The 19527-nt window shown below is 37.7% G+C and overlaps 1 protein-coding gene across 28 annotated transcripts in view; it reads right to left on the bottom strand.

Moving 5' to 3' along the window:
- Window positions 1-19527, bottom strand: part of kcnma1b (potassium large conductance calcium-activated channel, subfamily M, alpha member 1b) — a 144706-nt gene that overhangs the window by 45078 nt on the left and 80101 nt on the right. For 27 of the 28 annotated variants that reach the window (XM_073919037.1, XM_073919038.1, XM_073919006.1 and 24 more), the window contains exons 5-6: window positions 8931-9024; window positions 7777-7888 (exon numbers count right to left, since the gene is read on the bottom strand). Coding sequence is in view for 26 of the 28 variants with exons in the window: in XM_073919006.1 (XP_073775107.1) it covers window positions 7777-7888; window positions 8931-9024 (206 nt within the window). In the remaining 2 variants the exon portion in view is untranslated. Of the gene's footprint in view, window positions 1-1775; window positions 2626-7776; window positions 7889-8930; window positions 9025-19527 lie in introns of those variants that run through there. The other variant, XM_073919030.1, reaches the window with a different exon arrangement.

The following is a 19527-nucleotide window of genomic DNA, read 5'->3' as shown; positions in this document are numbered from 1 at the left end:
AAACATTTAAAATAATTCATTCATTCCCTTATTTATCAGGGGTCACCACAGCCAAATGAACCGTCATCTACAGTATTCCATGTTTTTTAGTATTTCCATGTTCCACTGTATATGTTTTACACAGTGTATGCTCTTCCAGCTGCAACCGAGTACTGGGAAACACCCATACACACTCATTCACACACACACGCTCATACACTACAGCCAGTGTAGTTGATCAGTTCCCCTATAGCGCATGTGTTTGGACTGTGGGGGACACCGGAGCACCCGGAGGAAACCCACGCCAACACGGGGAGAACATGCAAACTCAACACAGAAACAACAACTGACCCAGCCGAGACTCAAATCACCGACCTTCTGGCTGTGAGGACACAGAGCGAAGCAACTGAGCCACCATACCGCCCAAGTTTAAATGTATTTAATCTTATTTTCTATAGTTAAAACATTTAATTTTTTTAATGTTCTATCTTTTAAGTTCTTACTATTTTCCATAATTTTGATTCTTATGGATGATATTTGAATTTTTGAAAGGTCACGGGCTATCATAAAAGCATTTCTCTGCATGTGTGTATTGACTGTTTATATGACACATAAATTATAGATTTTGATTGGAATTAAATTTCACATTTATAAAAGAAAACAAGACTAAATGTAATAAATGTAAAATAAATGATTATTTCCACATTCACAAGTTATAACAGACATATAAATGATGAGTCTTTGGGTAAGAATGTGAGATGGATGCATTACGAGGTTTAAACTGAGTCTTCCAGCAGATAAGCTGATAATCTTTGATTAACACACATGAGCAAAACATGCAGAGCAACCCAGCACTGCTGCTGCAGATCCCACACCACACAATAATATAAACATTCACTGATCATTGGAGATTATTCAAGGCTTTCACCAGCATTCAATATATTAGATGAAGGATATACAGTACGATTAATATACAAAGTGTGATGACAGCTGCTTTTGACATGTGTATATCATAATAATAAAATATGTAATTTGGTTACAGATGAAGGCAAAGTTATGTCAATAACTAATTAATGCATTCATTTTCCTTTGGTTTAGTCCAATATTTATCAGGGATTGCCACAGTGGAATGAACCACCAACTATTCCAGCATATGTTTTATTCAGCGGATGCTCTTCCAGCTGCATACACACTCATTTACACACACTCATACACTATGGCCAGTTAAGTTGATCAGTTCCCCTATAGCGCATGTGTTTGGACTGTGGGGGAAACCGGAGCACCCGGAGGAAACCCACACCAACACCGGGAGAACATGCAAACTCCACACAGAAACACCAACTGACCCAGCCGAGACTCGAACCAGCGACAGCAAGATACACAGCACTCTGGAGATATTTGAAATATCAATGATAATAATTTATGCTTCATCTCTACTCATTTCAATGCATTACTGATCTCCTGTCTACACTGTCAATGATCTCTGTTAATGAACAGTTTCTGTATTAAGTGTGTTTTGGGTTTATATCCGCTTGTGAACTGCATTATGGGATGTTGATGTCGGCTCTGTCCACTTTTGATTTTGAAAATTCAATGCTACAGTTTAACAACGTGACTTTCATTGACATTACAGTGGTTTAAAATAATTTAACATATCAGAAATGTCTACTTTTGACTTCTAACTTGTAAAGGAGTGTGCTGCTACATTGCTTAGCTTGGTTTCTGGTGTCCACAAAAGTCAAATAATCATCATCCGCCTCTCAGACTGCTGTCCGTCAGTGTGTTTCAGCTCTTACCCCAGTAGGAGATGCTGTAGAAACAGGATGAGAGTGTGTTGTCAGTCTCCTGTTTCTCACACACCGGCGCGTGCAGCATTTTCACCCGGTAACCCTTGTGGAAAAGCTCTCCGCACGATTTCTTGCGTCTGTGCGTGTTCTGGAGGCTCTGGGTGTGTGTGGCGCCGTCTGGGCTCCGGTACACCAGCATCTTGGTGGAGATCATGATTTACACTGCTGCCGTACTGTATATAATGATGAAGAATCCAGGAGAAGTGCTCTCAGAGGAGGCAGAGCTGGTGGACATGCACTGAAGCCCACCGGGAGAAAACAACGGGATGATGCAGTGATGTAGAGAGAGCTTTTCATCAGGATATTACAGCATAAGCTCCTTTAGGAATCGCCCTGGGACGCGTGCGGAGCTCTGCTGGACATCATCTGCTCTTTAACATCTACTGCTGCCGCTCAATGCTTCTTATCTTAGCTCTTCTTAACCCGCTGTTGTGTGCTGTTGGCTTGATTTCATCCACTCTGGGGGGATTGTCAGTCTTCACCTGGCTACAACTTTCAGCTTCAGCAAATAGTGAAAAATCTTATTTTGATTTTGGGAGAATGCTCAGACATTTTTCACAAACTCAACATGTGGTGCACTGTAAAAGCATGGGTAAATCAGTGTTGTGTGATTTTGTTTTGATTTTATTATTTGATTACAGCATTTAAGCCTTCCTCTGGCAACTCTTAGCATGAAAAGTTGTAATAAGTGTGTTTTCTGCACATCTGTATTAGTCTGCAGTGCTGGGTTGGTGTTGTGTATGACGCTACAGAAACCTTGTAATGAACTGCAGCACATTTTCTCTTATTTTACAGACTTATTTCTCTAGATATTATTACTTTAACATTATAATATTATTTTAAATGACTAAAATGTCAATAAAGTCACTTTGTTAAACTGTAGAGTTGAATTTTCAACATCTAAAGTGGACCGAGCAGAGATCAACATAGTTCAGAGATCTCATAATGTAATTCACAATTTACTGTTGGTGCTCTTCCATTATAATCACATTTACTGATTGCAAAGCCATGACAGCAGATAATCATGCATTCTTGACAGCTGCTGGTTTCCCTGTTGGGATTAAGAGAAACAATGTGTCATTTCTACAATATTGATCTTCTGCCTAAATTGATCAATAATTTTTGTTGTCACGTCATTCTTCAGGTTCAAATCTTCTGACCAATCAACTGCTCTCTAGGATTTGCCATGCCCCGCCCCCTTCTTCTTGTTTGCTTTTATTTGATGTGCTTGAGCTCAACCACTCTCACTGGCAGAGCTGTGAGAAAGCAAAACTCTATTGGCTGTTTTGAGAGGAGGAGCTACTGTATGCCCCACCCTCTCTTCATGTTTCAGTTGAGATTACATCTAACATCAAATAAAAACAACACTTTTTCAAAGCACTTCAAAGGATCTCTACTGACTTTCATGAGTGGAACTCAGGGATACAATGTTACACTTTTTAGAATGGTTACCTGGCAACCGCAGAACAGCATTCTCACAGCCATTAAATCTGTTACATTGTATCTGTTGCCTGCAGCTGCAGAACTCACAGAGACAATGTAACAATCGTTATCAGCATTTGGAATGCGGTTCTGCAGTTGCTAGGTAACTTTACACTTCCCTATTATTGACTTTGTTCTTCAATGTGGAAGTGCGCTTGTTTTTGCGATTGTTTTAGAACTTCAGATTCAGTCGCCTATATGGGAAAAAATGACTAGGAATAATAAACGGCAGAAAACGGTCAAACTACTTGCTCTACAAACATGTATTTGTATGTCTATACTGACAAAATAAAATAAAATAATAAGAAAATATCAGCTTGCATCATCAAGCAGCAAAACAAGCAGTTTTTAGCATCTAAAAGTGAATGGAAGTGAATGAGAGCGGAAGTCTAGAGCCAAAAAGATTTAAATGGCTGCACCCGCTCATACGCAGTGAATATAGAACATTAAAAACAGCACGTGAGCCAAGCAGTATGTCTGAACTCATAGTATTGGGAAAACAGTATGCGAGAAGTACCCGCATGACCAACTACTTTCAGCGAGACTCTGAAGTGCGCATCTAATGAATGCTGTGCTATCCCATAATGGTGTGGACTGCTTTGGAAACATAACTAACATAACAGCTGACATAATAATAATGATTCTCTACATGTATATAGACGTGGCTGCAGTATGAGCAGGTAGAAGTGTCTGACGTCTGTGTGCTGTGCGGTACATCAACCGGAGCACTTACAGGCGCTTTAGTGTGGATGATGGAGAGAACTGAAGACTGATCAGATTTCTCCACATTAGTGTAGATGCGGCCTGACTGTTTCATTATCAGCAGGAGAGGTTTGATTACTTTGACCCATTTAAAACATGCGGTAAACTGCAGAATCAAACTCTAGTGGACACACACACACACACACGCACACACGCACACACGCACACGCACAGATTCAGCAACAAAGGCCATTAACTGAATGAAAGCTGAATGATAATAATAATCAGAGTAAAGCTGGATGAGGTGACCCCGTGACCTGCTGTTCCTATAGGAGGATTACAGTCCTGGAAAACAGCAGTGATGGACATCAGGAACATAAGCTGAGCTCTGACCCGCTCTACTGCCCAATCACACCCTATACACTCAATAGAGCACTGATATAGTCCCCTTACTTACACGAGGAGTGAATGAGAGGAGTCAAACTGACCACACTGAAGAGACGTGGACATTTTGATTCTGAAAGTGTTTTGATTACTGTCATGCATGCAGACGTTCATTTACCAATACATGACTTGAGAACTCGTCGTTGCTGTACATGGTTTGAGTGCACTTCAGAACGTCCACTAGGATTTCAGACAACACCACAAACAGCTACTTCCTCTAATAATGCACTATTAAGGGTGTGAGGGGTAATTTCAGACGCAGCCAGACTCTCAACTCCACTCAAGCATTACTTATAGAGCACTTTATAACACCCAAAGTGCTATACACAAGACTAGAAGTCAAACAGAGGATAAGACACGATTAAAACTGCTTTATAAAACATGACAATAATCCACCCGTGTCAAAGACTGAAGAGAAAAGATGGCTTTTAAGATTGGATTAAAATAGAGACAGTGAAGAGGTCTGTTTGACAAACTGGACAATAAGAGGAGCTGCTCAGTGTTTTCTGAGATTACATGCTTCATTTTGGGCACAATCACAAGCACCTGAAGCTTAGAACAGCTTTGTGTGTGTACGGATGTAGCAGTTCAGGAATATAAAGCAGAGAAAGACCACATTTATTTAAGAACAACAGCAAAACTGAATAAATAAAATCCAGTTTGACAGATGTAGTGACAGACACGGATATGTGCGCAGTGTGTGGCATCACCTGCAGGGGGCAGCACTTCACCAACATCCAGCCCAACAAACATTCTGACATCAAAACTCTCAAATCACATTACAATTATATAATATATATGTGCACACAATGCTTTATCCCAGAGATTCAAAGATAAAGGACATGAATCAATCCCTCACCAAGAGACAAACAGGAGTGTACAGTAAATTCCACCTCACACACAAAGACAAAGCTCAAACACAAGCTCATCTAGACAATGGCTTTCAGCTGATTAACAAACAATTATCAACTCCAGATATTACAGTCATTCATGTGAAAAGCCACAAATAATCCCGTAAATCCAGTGAATCAATCACCAAAATATGGTTCAATCATCACATATTGAGGCTGAGCACATGCACACACACACACACACACACACACACACACACACACACACACACACACACACACACACACACACACACACACACACACACACACACACACAAACACAAACACACACTCTCATACATGTGCTCTTCCTAAAAGCACTCTCCGTGAAGAGAAAGCAAATCATTTTTGAGTGTGTGTAACAGATGAGTTTGCACATTGCTTATTTACTCTCTTAAACTGTAAAAACACACTTTTTATTTTTTTTAAGTAAGTAAAATACGCCCCTCACACTGATTAGCATAGGCTTTCATTCAGGTTGACGTTGAAAATAAAATCGAAAGTGAAAACTGAAATAAAAGTGTCAATAAAAGGAAAACTTTAATGTACATTTCAATTAGAATTGTGTCACTATAATAGCGAGAACATTAATGACAAGCTTTGTGTTTTCACTTTATTCTTGAGTTTGGCTTTTCATTGTAATATTGGCAGTCTTGACGTGGAAACGCAGGAAATGAAATGTTAAATCGACAGCTTCATTTTAATGATGGATTTGACAGGGACGATGGGTTGTCACAGTGAAAATGAAAATTAAATCATTTGATTTCATCTTCAACTTTGGCAGATATTTAGCGAATAGTGTTTTATAATGAAATTGTTAATCTGGTTTTCATTTTATCTTCAATGTTGATCTGATTTATTCAAAATTGGCAGGATTTACCTTCCATATATTTCTAGTCCAATTATCTAAAAAATAATAAATCAAAAAGCATTTAACACACAAGCAAACAACATTGTCTTGTTTTAGAATGAATATGCCGAAATGAAGTGAGCTTTCCATTAAACAAGCAAAAAATAATCTGCAAACGGGGGAAGAAAAATAATCTAGTCTTCCTTTTTGACATGTCATTATTTCTCTTACCCCATTGGCAGATTATTCTGCTTGTTTTAAAGAGAAACTCTCTTTATTTTGACTCATCATTTCTGAATTATTTTCAGATATTTTGTGCAAGTCTTGAAAATGCTTCTTGGTTTAACAATTTTGAGATATTTGGACTAGAAATGAGACAAAAACTCTGAGCAAGAATGTAGTTTTCTGCAGTGTAACCCTACTGTAGCTTTCATACAGCCATCATGTGTGGAGTTTGTTTACAACTTTTTTTTGTAGTTCTAATCCACATCCAAATACACAGTGTATTATGGGTAATAATAATAGATCTGCACTTCACATTTGTACTGGAAATCATTAGCTTGGAATAATAGGTCACTTCATTTATTTTAATACACTATGATCTTTGTACACTAATGTTATATTAGAACACTGTTTAGGTTGCATTGGGACGCGGAACCATTCTGACTCAAAGAAATGAAGATAAAAGCATCAGCAAATGCAGATTTAATAAAGCTGAATTATTCCCATCATGCATTCTAATCTAATGATGACATCATCACAAGCTAAACACTCTTGAAATAATAGCAGGATCATTTTTATAAACGTCTCCATAAATCCAGCAAGCAGAAACCAGCAAAACCACTGACTGCACCATCATCTGATCTAGAGGAATTACTTCTGCACACACACGCACAAACACACACACACACACACACACACACACACGCACGCACGCACGCACGCACGCACACACGCACGCACGCACGCACGCACGCACGCACGCATGCTTATACAAATATGCAGACAAACACACATATATGCATGCATACAAACACACACGCATGCACACATACAAACACATGCATGCTCATACACATATGCACACACAAACACACATACAGACACGCATGCACACAAACACACACATGCACACACACAAACACACACATGCATACACACAGACCTACACGCATGCACATATACATATGCGAACACACACAAACATATGCATAAATATGTGCATATGAACGCATGCATGCACACACTCAAATAAACACACACACACACACATACAAAACACAAGCATACAAACACACACACACACACACACACACACACACACACACACACACACACACACACACATACAAAATCCAGCAGGTGGTGCTGCAGGCGTAGTCTAATATCAGCTCAGTGGTTTTACATTTCTAACACCCTTCAGTCAATAATCTGCACAAATAATCAGGTATTAAAGGCAAAGTGTCAAAAATGTTGATGTTTTACCCTGTCAGCTCTGCTTTAGACACACACACACACACACACACACACACACACAGAGGTATTAAAGGGAAAGTGTCAGTATTGTTGGTGTTTTTACCCAGCCAGCTCCGGTTCAGGTAAACAGACACAAAGACCGGCGGAACCGTGAAGAAATCCACCACTGAGTTTACCTCCAGCCAGAACCACAGCTTATCATTGGCTGCTATAAACTGACGAACAAACAAAAACACACAAGAAAAATTACTTGAAACTTTAAAGCTCAGGAACATCAATACTGCTTATTTAATCGCTGAAGTTCTACAATTACTGAAAATATATAAATAAATATGAAAATAAACAAATTAATTACTTAATAAACAAATAAATAAGAAAACAAACAAGCAAATTAATACATTAAAAACCACAAATAAGTAAATAAATTAATTAATAAACAAACAAATAAATAAGGAAACAAACAAATAATTTAATTAAATAAATTAAAACCCAAACAAAAAATAAGGTAAATCGATAAATGAATAAACAAACAAATACGTGTACAAATTATTTAATAAACAAACAAGTAAATTAAAAAATAAACAAATAAAAAAGGAAATAAACAAGTTAATAAATAAATAAATAAATAAGCAATTAAATTAACAAGTTAATAAGTTAATAAACAAACAAATTATTTAAGGAAATAAACAAGTAAATTAATAAACAAACAAATAAGTGTATAAATTAATGAATAAACAAACAAATAAATATGCAAATAAACAAACAAGTAAGTTAATAAATGAATAAACAAACAAAAAAGTGAATAAATTAATTAATAAACAAACAAACAAACAAACAAATAAATAAATAAATAAGGAAAAAATAAATATTTATCAAAAACGTATGCATTTTTATGGGATGAAAGAACCTACCAAAGAAAAAAAAAACATCAATAAACAGAAAATATAAATTGAATTTAATTAAATTCAAGCTAAAAAGACAAGTTTTGGTAACTGCTAAAAACCACAAAGTTCTCATATTCACTTTATTGCCTAGACTAAAGTGTTTATAAAATTTCATTTAAAAATTAAGTAAAAATATAAGTTAAATGTAAAATCAAATAAAGAAAAAGTTCAAATGAATAAAGAAAATAAAAATAAAAAGCATATTTATGTCATTAAAAGTGCATGCTAAAATTGAAAGAGATAAATAAGGGTGGTGAAGGAGCACTGTATAAATGAAGGAATGACCCTGCATCTGTGTGTGAAATGAACTTACACGCAGTCCAAAATACAGCAAGAAGAAGACGTTGAAGGCCATGTCGATCTGCAGGGTGAAGTTCTTGTCGAAATGCTCACAGGATTCAATGGGACTGTAAAAACAGCATCGATGAAAGACATTAATCATAATGATCCAATGCTTTATTTGTTCTGGACTCATTCATAAGCTTTAGATTTCATATGAACATATTTCAGCATGTATCATTATCATGATGCAGCTTTAACTGGGAAAATACTGAAGCAGAACATGCTGTCAATTATTAAAGCAGTGATATCATGAGGCTATTATAAGACAGACATTGAGCTAATTTCCTTTTTTATTGTCTGCAAAAAAACAAAACTAATTCTACATGTAAAAGATTTATCACATCGAGCAGTTCTCAAACAAACATCAATAACACAGTGAGAACAGGAACAATATTATCATATAAAATAGCTGATTTATATATATATATACACACACACACACACACACACACACAATTGCACACATTCATACATACACACGCACTCATTGTACTTGTGATAATGTTAATAAAGATTATACAGTCACAATATAAGGACATTTAATTTTCTGCAAAATAAAAATAATCTGTAATAGGAAATAAATATTACAACAATCATGACCTTTATTGTATTATTAGACCTTAACGTCATTTACAATATATAAATATATATATATAACCAGCCTGATCTCATGAGGAAACAAACGTTTTTTTTAACGTGTTTTTACGTTTTGCCAGTTTAGTGGCTAATTCGTACAAATTCATACGTACAGTTCAGTCGTACGAAATTGTAACATTTTAAAAAGAAGGCGTGGCAGCAAACCCCACCCCTAAACCCAACCATCATTGGGGGATGAGCAAATCAGACTAAATTTAACAAATTAGATCGCACGAATTCATATGAATTAGTCACTAAATCAAAATGTTATGAATTGCCATGAAATTGTGTTGATAAAACCAAAGTGTGTGTGTGCGTATAGAGCGGAGGAGTTTCCTTCAGCGGAGAAGATCAGTGTTTGGTGTGAGTGACAGAATTGCAGCAGTGGAGAAGGCTGAACAAAACCTGACGTCATCACAGGACCTGAGAGAGAGCAGCTGTGTGTGTGTGTGTGTGTGTGTTCAGCAGGTCAGTGAAACACACACCTGAGCTCCTCTGAGCAGAAACTGAAGCCCGGCTGTAATTAAGAGACGTTTAACGTAAGTAATACTTCAGAGAGTCTCAGGTCACAGAATACAAGCGGATTTACATACAGGAGAGCACAGACACTTACAGCCAACAACAACAACAACAACAACAACAACAACTACAACTATAACTATAACTATAACAACAACGACGACGACGACAACAACAACTACAACTATAACAACAACAATAACAACAACAACGACGACGACGACAACAACAACAACAACTACAACTATAACAACAATAACAACAACAACGACGACAACAACAACAACTACAACTATAACAACAACAACAACAACGACGACAACAACAACAACAACTACAACGACGACGACAACGACGACGACGACAACAACAACAACAACTACAACTATAACAACAACAACAACAACAACGACGACAACAACAACAACAACAACAACTATAACAACAACAACAACGACAACGACGACGACGACAACAACAACAACAACTACAACTATAACAACAACAACGACGACAACAACAACAACTACAACAACTACAACAACTACAACAACTACAACTATAACTAGATATTAAAGTTTGAGGACAAACTTTATGGTGGCTTGAAAAGCCGAATCTCAAAGTTTGAAGTGGTTTTAAAGTGTAAATAGAATGTTAGTATGATTTTAGCTTGAGTTAACATATTACTAGCATGAATTAGCATGTTAGTAGCATGATTCTTACATGAATTAGGATGTTGTTAGCATGATTCTAGCATGAATTAGCATGTTACTAGCATGATTCTAGCATGAATTAGTATGTTGTTAGCGTGATTCTAGCATGAATTAGCATGTTACTAGCATGATTCTAGCATGAATTAGCATGCTACTAGGATAATTCTAGCATGAATTAGCATGTTAGTAGCATGATTCTTACATGAATTAGCATGTTGTTAGCATGATTCTAGCATGAATTAGCATGTTACTAGCATGATTCTAGCATGACTTAGCATGTTGTTGGCATGATTCTAGCATAAATTAGCATGTTACTAGCATGATTCTAGCATGAATTAGCATGTTGTTAGCATGATTCTAGCATGAATTAGCATTTTAGGGTTTTTTAAGTGGTTGCTAGGTGGTTGCTAAGGTGGTGCAAGGCAGTTGCTAAGGTGGTCTGACTAGTTGCTAGGTGGTTGCTAAGGTGTTGCTAGACAGTAGCTAGGGTGTTTGAGTGGTTGCTAAGGTGGTGCTAGGCAGTTGCTAAGGTGTTCTGACTAGTTGCTAAGTGGTTACTAAGGTGTTGCAAGGTGGTCGCTAGGGGTTTTCTGAGTGGTTGCTAGGTGGTTGCTAAGATGTTTCTAGGCGGTTGCTAGGGTGTTCTGAGTGGTTGCTAAGGTGTTGCTAGGTGGTTGCTAAGGTGTCCTAAGTGGTTGCTAGGTGGTTGCTAGGGTATTCTGAGTGGTTGCTAAGGCGTTGCTAGGTGGTTTCTAGGGTGTCCTTAGTGGTTGCTAGGTGTTTGCTAAGGTGTTGCTAGGTGGTTGCTAGGGTGTCCTGAGTGGTTGCTAGGTGGTTGCTAAGGTGTTGCTAGGCAGTTGCTAGGGTGTTCTGAGTGGTTGCTAGGTGGTTGCTAAGGTGTTGCTAGGTGGTTGCTAAGGTGTCCTAAGTGGTTGCTAGGTGGTTGCTAAGGTGTTGCTAAGCGGTTGCTATGGTGTCCCAAGTGGTTGCTAGGTGGTTGCTAAGGTGTTGCTAGGCGGTTGCTAGGGTGTTCTGAGTGGTTGCTAGGTGGTTGCTAAGGTGTTGCTAGGTGGTTGCTAAGGTGTCCTAAGGTGTTGCTAGGTGGTTGCTAAGGTGTTGCTAGGTGGTTGCTAAGGTGTTGCTAGGCGGTTGCTAGGGTGTCCTAAGTGGTTGCTAGGTGGTTGCTAAGGTGTTGCTAGGTGGTTGCTAGGGTGTTCTGAGTGGTTGCTAGGTGGTTCCTAAGGTGTTGCTAGGTGGTTGCTAAGGTGTCCTAAGTGGTTGCTAGATGGTTGCTAGGGTATTCTGAGTGGTTGCTAAGGCGTTGCTAGGCGGTTGCTAGGGTGTCCTGAGTGGTTGCTAGGTGGTTGCTAAGGTGTTGCTAGGCAGTTGCTAGGGTGTTCTGAGTGGTTGCTAGGTGGTTGCTAAGGTGTTGCTAGGCGGTTGCTAAGGTGTCCCAAGTGGTTGCTAGGTGGTTGCTAAGGTGTTGCTAGGTGGTTGCTAAGGTATTCTGAGTGGTTGCTAGGGTGTCCTGAGTGGTCGCTAGGCCCTTACTAAGGTATTAATAGGCCGTTGCTAGGTGGTTGCTAGGCGGTTGCTAGGGTAATTTGGGTGGTTGCTAGGCAGTTGCTAGGGTACCCTGGTTGGTTACTAGGCAAGCCTCACATACATGCTTGATAAAACATTTATACTTAGTAAGCATGTCTAGCAAGTTACAGTACTTGGCTAGTCAATATTAGCATGTAGCTAGTCACTGCTAGCATGTGTAGCATATAGGATGTTCCGTTTGCTAGCATGAGTCAAACGAGCCAATCTCCAAGTCTCTACGATGTTCTGATGCTGAGATATAGCTGTTGATGAATGGTTGCTAGGGTACTCTGTTTTGTTGCTATGGGCGAGGTTGCAGAGTGAACTTGAATGTGGTTGGTTGTCTTAGTCAAATGAACCAACCCCCATGTCTCTATGACACTGCTATGCAAAGATATGCATCTTGGCCTATTTTAATGGAAGTCTACGGGACAGTTGCTAGGGTGCAGTATGTGGTAGTTAGGGGTGTGGCTAGAAAGTTAAAAGCTCATCAGTTATTGGCAGTTTGGTAGTCTGAGTTAAATGAGCTCAGCCATTAGTCTGTATGACAGTCTGATGCAGAGTTATGAGCTCACAAAGTTTGATCCCATGTTAAGTCAATGAGAGTCTTTTGTAATGGAAGTCTACGGGACAGTTGCTAGGGTGCAGTATGTGGTAGTTAGGGGTGTGACTAGAAAGTTAAAAGCTAATCATTTATTGGCAGTTTGGTAGTCTGAGTTAAATGAGCTCAGCCATTAGTCTGTATGACAGTCTGATGCAGAGTTATGAGCTCACAAAGTTTGATCCCATGTTAAGTCAATGAGAGTCTTTTGTAATGGAAGTCTACGGGATAGTTGCTAGGGTGCAGTATGTGGTAGTTAGGGGTGTGACTAGAAAGTTAAAAGCTAATCATTTATTGGCAGTTTGGTAGTCTGAGTTAAATGAGCTCAGCCATTAGTCTGTATGACAGTCTGATGCAGAGTTATGAGCTCACAAAGTTTGATCCCATGTTAAGTCAATGAGAGTCTTTTACAATGGAAGTCTACGGGACAGTTGCTAGGGTGCCATAAGTGGTTGCTAGGGAGTGGCTAGTAAGTCTAAAGGTCATCAGTGATTGCTACTGAGTTGAATGAGGCCTGACTCTAGTCTGTAGGACAGACTGATGCAGAGTTATGAGCTCACAAAGGTTGACTCAATGTTAAGTCAATGGCAGTCTTTTACAATGGAAGTCTATGGGACAGTTGCTAGGGTGCCAAAAGTGGTTGCTAGGGAGTGGCTAGTAAGTTAAAAGGTCATCAGTTATTGGCTGCTGGCTAGACTGAGTTAAATGAGCCCAGTTAGAAGTCTGTAGGACAGTCTGATGCAGAGTTATAAGGTCACAAAGTTTGACCCAATGTTAAGTCAATGGGAATTTTGGGAATTTTCCGGGTCGTTTTTCGGAAAACTGAAAGTCGGATCAGTCGGAAAAGATATAGCAACCCGAGTCAGACCAGTTTGAAGGTTTGACGAAAGTTTGAAGTATGAAGCTTGAAAAGTTTAAGAGGAGATGCACTTTAAAATTAGTCTCAGAAGAATAAGAAGAAGAAGAAGAACTAGATTCTTAAAGTTTGAGAACAAACTTTGAGGCTGGCTTGTGAAAGCCTGACGGTAATAGTTTATTTAAACAGTTTTAAAAAGTATGAAAAGATAGATAGATAGATAGATAGATAGATAGATAGATAGATAGATAGATAGATAGATAGATAGATAGATAGATAGATAGATAGATGTTGTTAGCATGATTCTAGCATGAATTAGCATAATGTTAGCATGATTCTAGCATGAATTAGCATGTTGTTAGCATGATTCTAGCATGAATTAGCATGTTGTTAGCATGATTCTAGCATGAATTAGCATAATGTTAGCATGATTATAGCATGAATTAGCATGTTGTTAGCATGATTCTAGCATGAATTAGCATGTTGTTAGCATGATTCTAGCATGATTTAGCATGTTGTTAGCATGATTTAGCATGTTGTTAGCATAATTCTAGCATGAATTAGCATGTTACTAGCATGATTCTAGTATGAATTAGCATGTTACTAGCATGATTCTAGCATGATATAGCATGTTACTAGCATGATTCTAGCATGAATTAGCATGTACCTAGCATGATTTTAACATGAATTAGCATGTTACTAGCATGATTTTAGCATAAATTAGCATGATTCTAGCATGAATTAGCAGGTTGTTAGCATGATTCTAGCATGAATTAGCATGTTACTAGCATGATTCTAGCATGAATTATCATGTTGTTACCATGATTCTAGCATGAATTAGTATGTTACTAGCATGATTCTAGCATGAATTAGCATGTTACTGACATGATTCTAGCATAAATTAGCATGTTGTTAGCACGATTTTAGCATGAATTAGCATTTGACTAGCATGATTCTAGCATGAATTAGCGTGTGACTAGCATGATTCTAGCATGAATTAGCATGTTGTTAGCATGATTCTAGCATGAATTAGCATGTTACTAGCATGATTCTAGCATGAATTAGCATGTTGTTAGCATGATTCTAACATGAATTAGCATGCTACTAGCATGATTCTAACATGAATTAGCATGTTGTTAGCATGATTCTAGCATGAATTAGCATGTGACTAGCATGATTCTAGCATGAATTAGCATGTTGTTAGCATGATTCTAGTATGAATTAGCATGTGACTGGCATGATTCTAGCATGAATTAGCATGTGACTAGCATGATTCTAGCATAAATTAGCATGTAACTAGCATGATTCTAGCATGAATTAGCATGTGACTAGCATGATTCTAGCATGAATTAGCATGTAACTAGCATGATTCTAGCATGAATTAGCATGTTGTTAGCATGATGGATAGATAGATAGAGGTAGATAGATAGATAGATAGATAGATAGATAGATAGATAGATAGATAGATAGATAGATAGATAGATAGATAGATAGATAGATAGATAGATAGATAGATAGATAGTTAGAGATAGATAGATAGATAGATAGATAGATAGATAGATAGATAGATAGATAGATAGATAGATAGATAGATAGATAGATAGATAGATAGATAGATAGTTAGAGATAGATAGATAGATAGATAGATAGATAGATAGATAGATAGATAGATAGATAGATAGATAGATAGATAGATAGATAGATAGATAGTTAGAGATAGATAAATAGATAGATAGATAGATAGATAGATAGATAGGTAGAGGTAGATAGATAGATAGATAGATAGATAGATAGATAGATAGATAGATAGATAGATAGATAGATAGATAGATAGATAGATAGATAGATAGATAGATAGATAGATAGATGGTGTGCGAGCCTGATTCAAACAAGCCAACCCCCGCCTCTCTACGATGTTCTGATGCTGAGATATAGCTGCTATTATATCGTTGCTAGGTTAGTCTGTTTTGTTGCTATGGAGTTGACTGACAGCTTAGACTGATGATGTATCAAAGCTTCTTGCCCGTATGAACAGTTAAACACAACCCCCATGTCTCTATCACACTGCAGCATGACAATATCAGTCTGAACCTCTTTAATGGCAGTCTATGGGACAGTTGCTAGGGTGCAGTATCTGGTTGTTAGGGTGTGGCTAGAAAGTTAAAAGGCCATCAGTGATTGGCTGCTGGCTAGTCTGAGTTAAATGAGCTCAATCATTAGTCTGTAGGACAGTCTGATGCAGAGTTATGGGTTCACAAAGTTTGATCCCATGTAAAGTCAATGAGAGTATTTTGCAATGGAAGTCTATGGGACGGTTTCTAGGGTCCAAAAGTGGTTGCTAGGGCGTGGCCAGAAAGTTTAAAGGTGGTCAGTCATTGGCAGTTTGATAGTCTGAGTTAAATGAGCCCAGTTAGAAGTCTGTGTGACATTCTGATGCGGAGTTATGAGGTCACAAAGTTTGATCCAATGTTATGTCTATGGGATTTTTCCGACGGTCCCGGGACGTTTTTCGGAAAACCGAAAGTCGGATCAGTCGGAAAGGATATAGCAACTCGAGTCAGAATAGTTCGGAGGTCTGACCCGAGTTTGATGGTCATAGCTTGAAAGGCCTAGGACGAGATAGAGTTTAATTTTTAGTCTCAGAAGAAGAATAATAATATTAACTAGATTCTTAAAGTTTGAGAACAAACTTTGAGGCTGGCTTGTGAAAGCCTGACGGTAATAGTTTATTTAAACAGTTTTTAAAAAGTATGAAAAGATAGATAGATAGATAGATAGATAGATAGATAGATAGATAGATAGATAGATAGATAGATAGATGTTGTTAGCATAATTCTAGCATAAATTAGCATAATGTTAGCATGATTCTAGCATAAATTAGCATGTTGTTAGCATGATTCTAGCATTAATTAGCATGTTGTTAGCATGATTCTAACATGATTTAGCATGTTGTTAGCATGATTCTAGCATGATTTAGCATGTTGTTAGCATGATTCTAGCATGAATTAGCATGTTACTAGCATGATTCTAGCATGAATTAGCATGTTGTTAGCATAATTCTAGCATGAATTAGCATGTTACTAGCATGATTCTAGTATGAATTAGCATGTTACTAGCACGATTCTAGCATGAATTAGCATGTTACTAGCATGATTCTAGCATGAATTAGCATGTACCTAGCATGATTTTAACATGAATTAGCATGTTACTAGCATGATTTTAGCATGAATTAGCACGATTCTAGCATGAATTAGCATGTTGTTAGCATGATTCTAGCATGAATTAGCATGTTACTAGCATGATTCTAACATGAATTATCATGTTGTTAGCATGATTCTAGCATGAATTAGTATGTTACTAGCATGATTCTAGCATGAATTAGCATGTTACTAGCATGATTCTAGCATGAATTAGCATGTTGTTAGCACGATTCTAGCATGAATTAGCATTTGACTAGCATGATTCTAGCATGAATTAGCATGTTGTTAGCATGATTCTAACATGATTTAGCATGTTGTTAGCATGATTCTAGCATGATTTAGCATGTTGTTAGCATGATTCTAGCATGAATTAGTATGTTACTAGCATGATTCTAGCATGAATTAGCATGTTGTTAGCATAATTCTAGCATGAATTAGCATGTTACTAGCATGATTCTAGTACGAATTAGCATGTTACTAGCACGATTCTAGCATGAATTAGCATGTTACTAGCATGATTCTAGCATGAATTAGCATGTACCTAGCATGAGTTTAACATGAATTAGCATGTTACTAGCATGATTTTAGCATGAATTAGCACGATTTTAGCATGAATTAGCATGTTGTTAGCATGATTCTAGCATGAATTAGCATGTTACTAGCATGATTCTAACATGAATTATCATGTTGTTAGCATGATTCTAGCATGAATTAGTATGTTACTAGCATGATTCTAGCATGAATTAGCATGTTACTAGCATGATTCTAGCATGAATTAGCATGTTGTTAGCACGATTCTAGCATGAATTAGCATTTGACTAGCATGATTCTAGCATGAATTTGCATGTGACTAGCATGATTCTAGCATGAATTAGCAAGTTGTTAGCATGATTCTAGCATGAATTAGCATGTTACTAGCATGATTCTAGCATGAATTAGCATGTTGTTAGCATGATTCTAACATGAATTAGCATGCTACTAGCATGATTCTAGCACGAATTAGCATGTTGTTAGCATGATTCTAACATGAATTAGCATGTTACTAGCATGATTCTAGCATGAATTAGCATGTTGTTAGCATGATTCTAGCATGAATTAGCATGTTGTTAGCATGATTCTAGTATGAATTAGCATGTGACTGGCATGATTCTAGCATGAATTAGCATGTGACTAGCATGATTTTAGCATGAATTAGCATGTAACTAGCATGATTCTAGCATGAATTAGCATGTGACTAGCATGATTCTAGCATGAATTAGCATGTAGCTAGCATGATTCTAGCATGAATTAGCATGTTGTTAGCATGATGGATAGATAGATAGATAGATAGATAGATAGATAGATAGATAGATAGATAGATAGATAGATAGGTAGAGGTAGATAGATAGATAGATAGATAGATAGATAGATAGATAGATAGATAGATAGATAGATAGATAGATAGATAGAAGTAGATAGATAGATAGATAGATAGATAGATAGATAGATAGAAGTAGATAGATAGATAGATAGATAGATAGATAGATAGATAGATAGATAGATAGATAGATAGATAGATAGATAGATAGAAGTAGATAGATAGATAGATAGATAGATAGATAGATAGATAGATAGATAGATAGATAGATAGATAGATAGATAGATGGAGTGCGAGCATGAGTCAAACAAGCCAACCCCCGCCTCTCTACGATGTTCTGATGCTGAGATATAGCTGCTGTTATATCATTGCTAGGTTAGTCTGTTTTGTTGCTATGGAGTTGATTGACAGCTTAGACTGATGATGTATCAAAGCTTCTTGCCAGTATGAACAGTTAAACACAACCCCCATGTCTCTATCACACTGCAGCATGACAATATCAGTCTGAACCTCTTTAATTGCAGTCTATGGGACAGTTGCTAGGGTGCAGTATCTGGTTGTTAGGGCGTGGCTAGAAAGTTAAAAGGCCATCGGCGATTGGCTGCTGGCTAGACTGAGTTAAATGAGCTCAGCCGTTAGTCTGTAGGACAGTCTGATGCAGAGTTATGAGCTCACAAAGTTTGATCCAATGTAAAGTCAATGAGAGTCTTTTGCAATGGAAGTCTATGGGACGGTTTCTAGGGTCCAAAAGTGGTTGCTAGGGCGTGGCCAGAAAGTTTAAAGGTGATCAGTCATTGGCAGTTTGATAGTCTGAGTTAAATGAGCCCAGTTAGAAGTCTGTGTGACATTCTGATGCGGAGTTATGAGGTCACAAAGTTTGATCCAATGTTACGTCTATAGGATTTTTCCGACGGTCCCGGGACGTTTTTCGGAAAACCGAAAGTCGGATCAGTCGGAAAAGATATAGCAACTCGAGTCAGAATAGTTCGGAGGTCTGACCCGAGTTTGATGGTCATAGCTTGAATGGCCTAGGACGAGATAGAGTTTAATTTTTAGTCTCAGAAGAAGAATAATAATATTAACTAGAACCTAAAGTTCGTTG

The sequence above is a fragment of the Danio rerio genome, chromosome 12 (assembly GCF_049306965.1).
Source record: "Danio rerio strain Tuebingen ecotype United States chromosome 12, GRCz12tu, whole genome shotgun sequence".
Classification (NCBI taxonomy): domain Eukaryota; kingdom Metazoa; phylum Chordata; class Actinopteri; order Cypriniformes; family Danionidae; genus Danio; species Danio rerio.
This window is presented reverse-complemented; position numbering and strand designations above follow the sequence as displayed.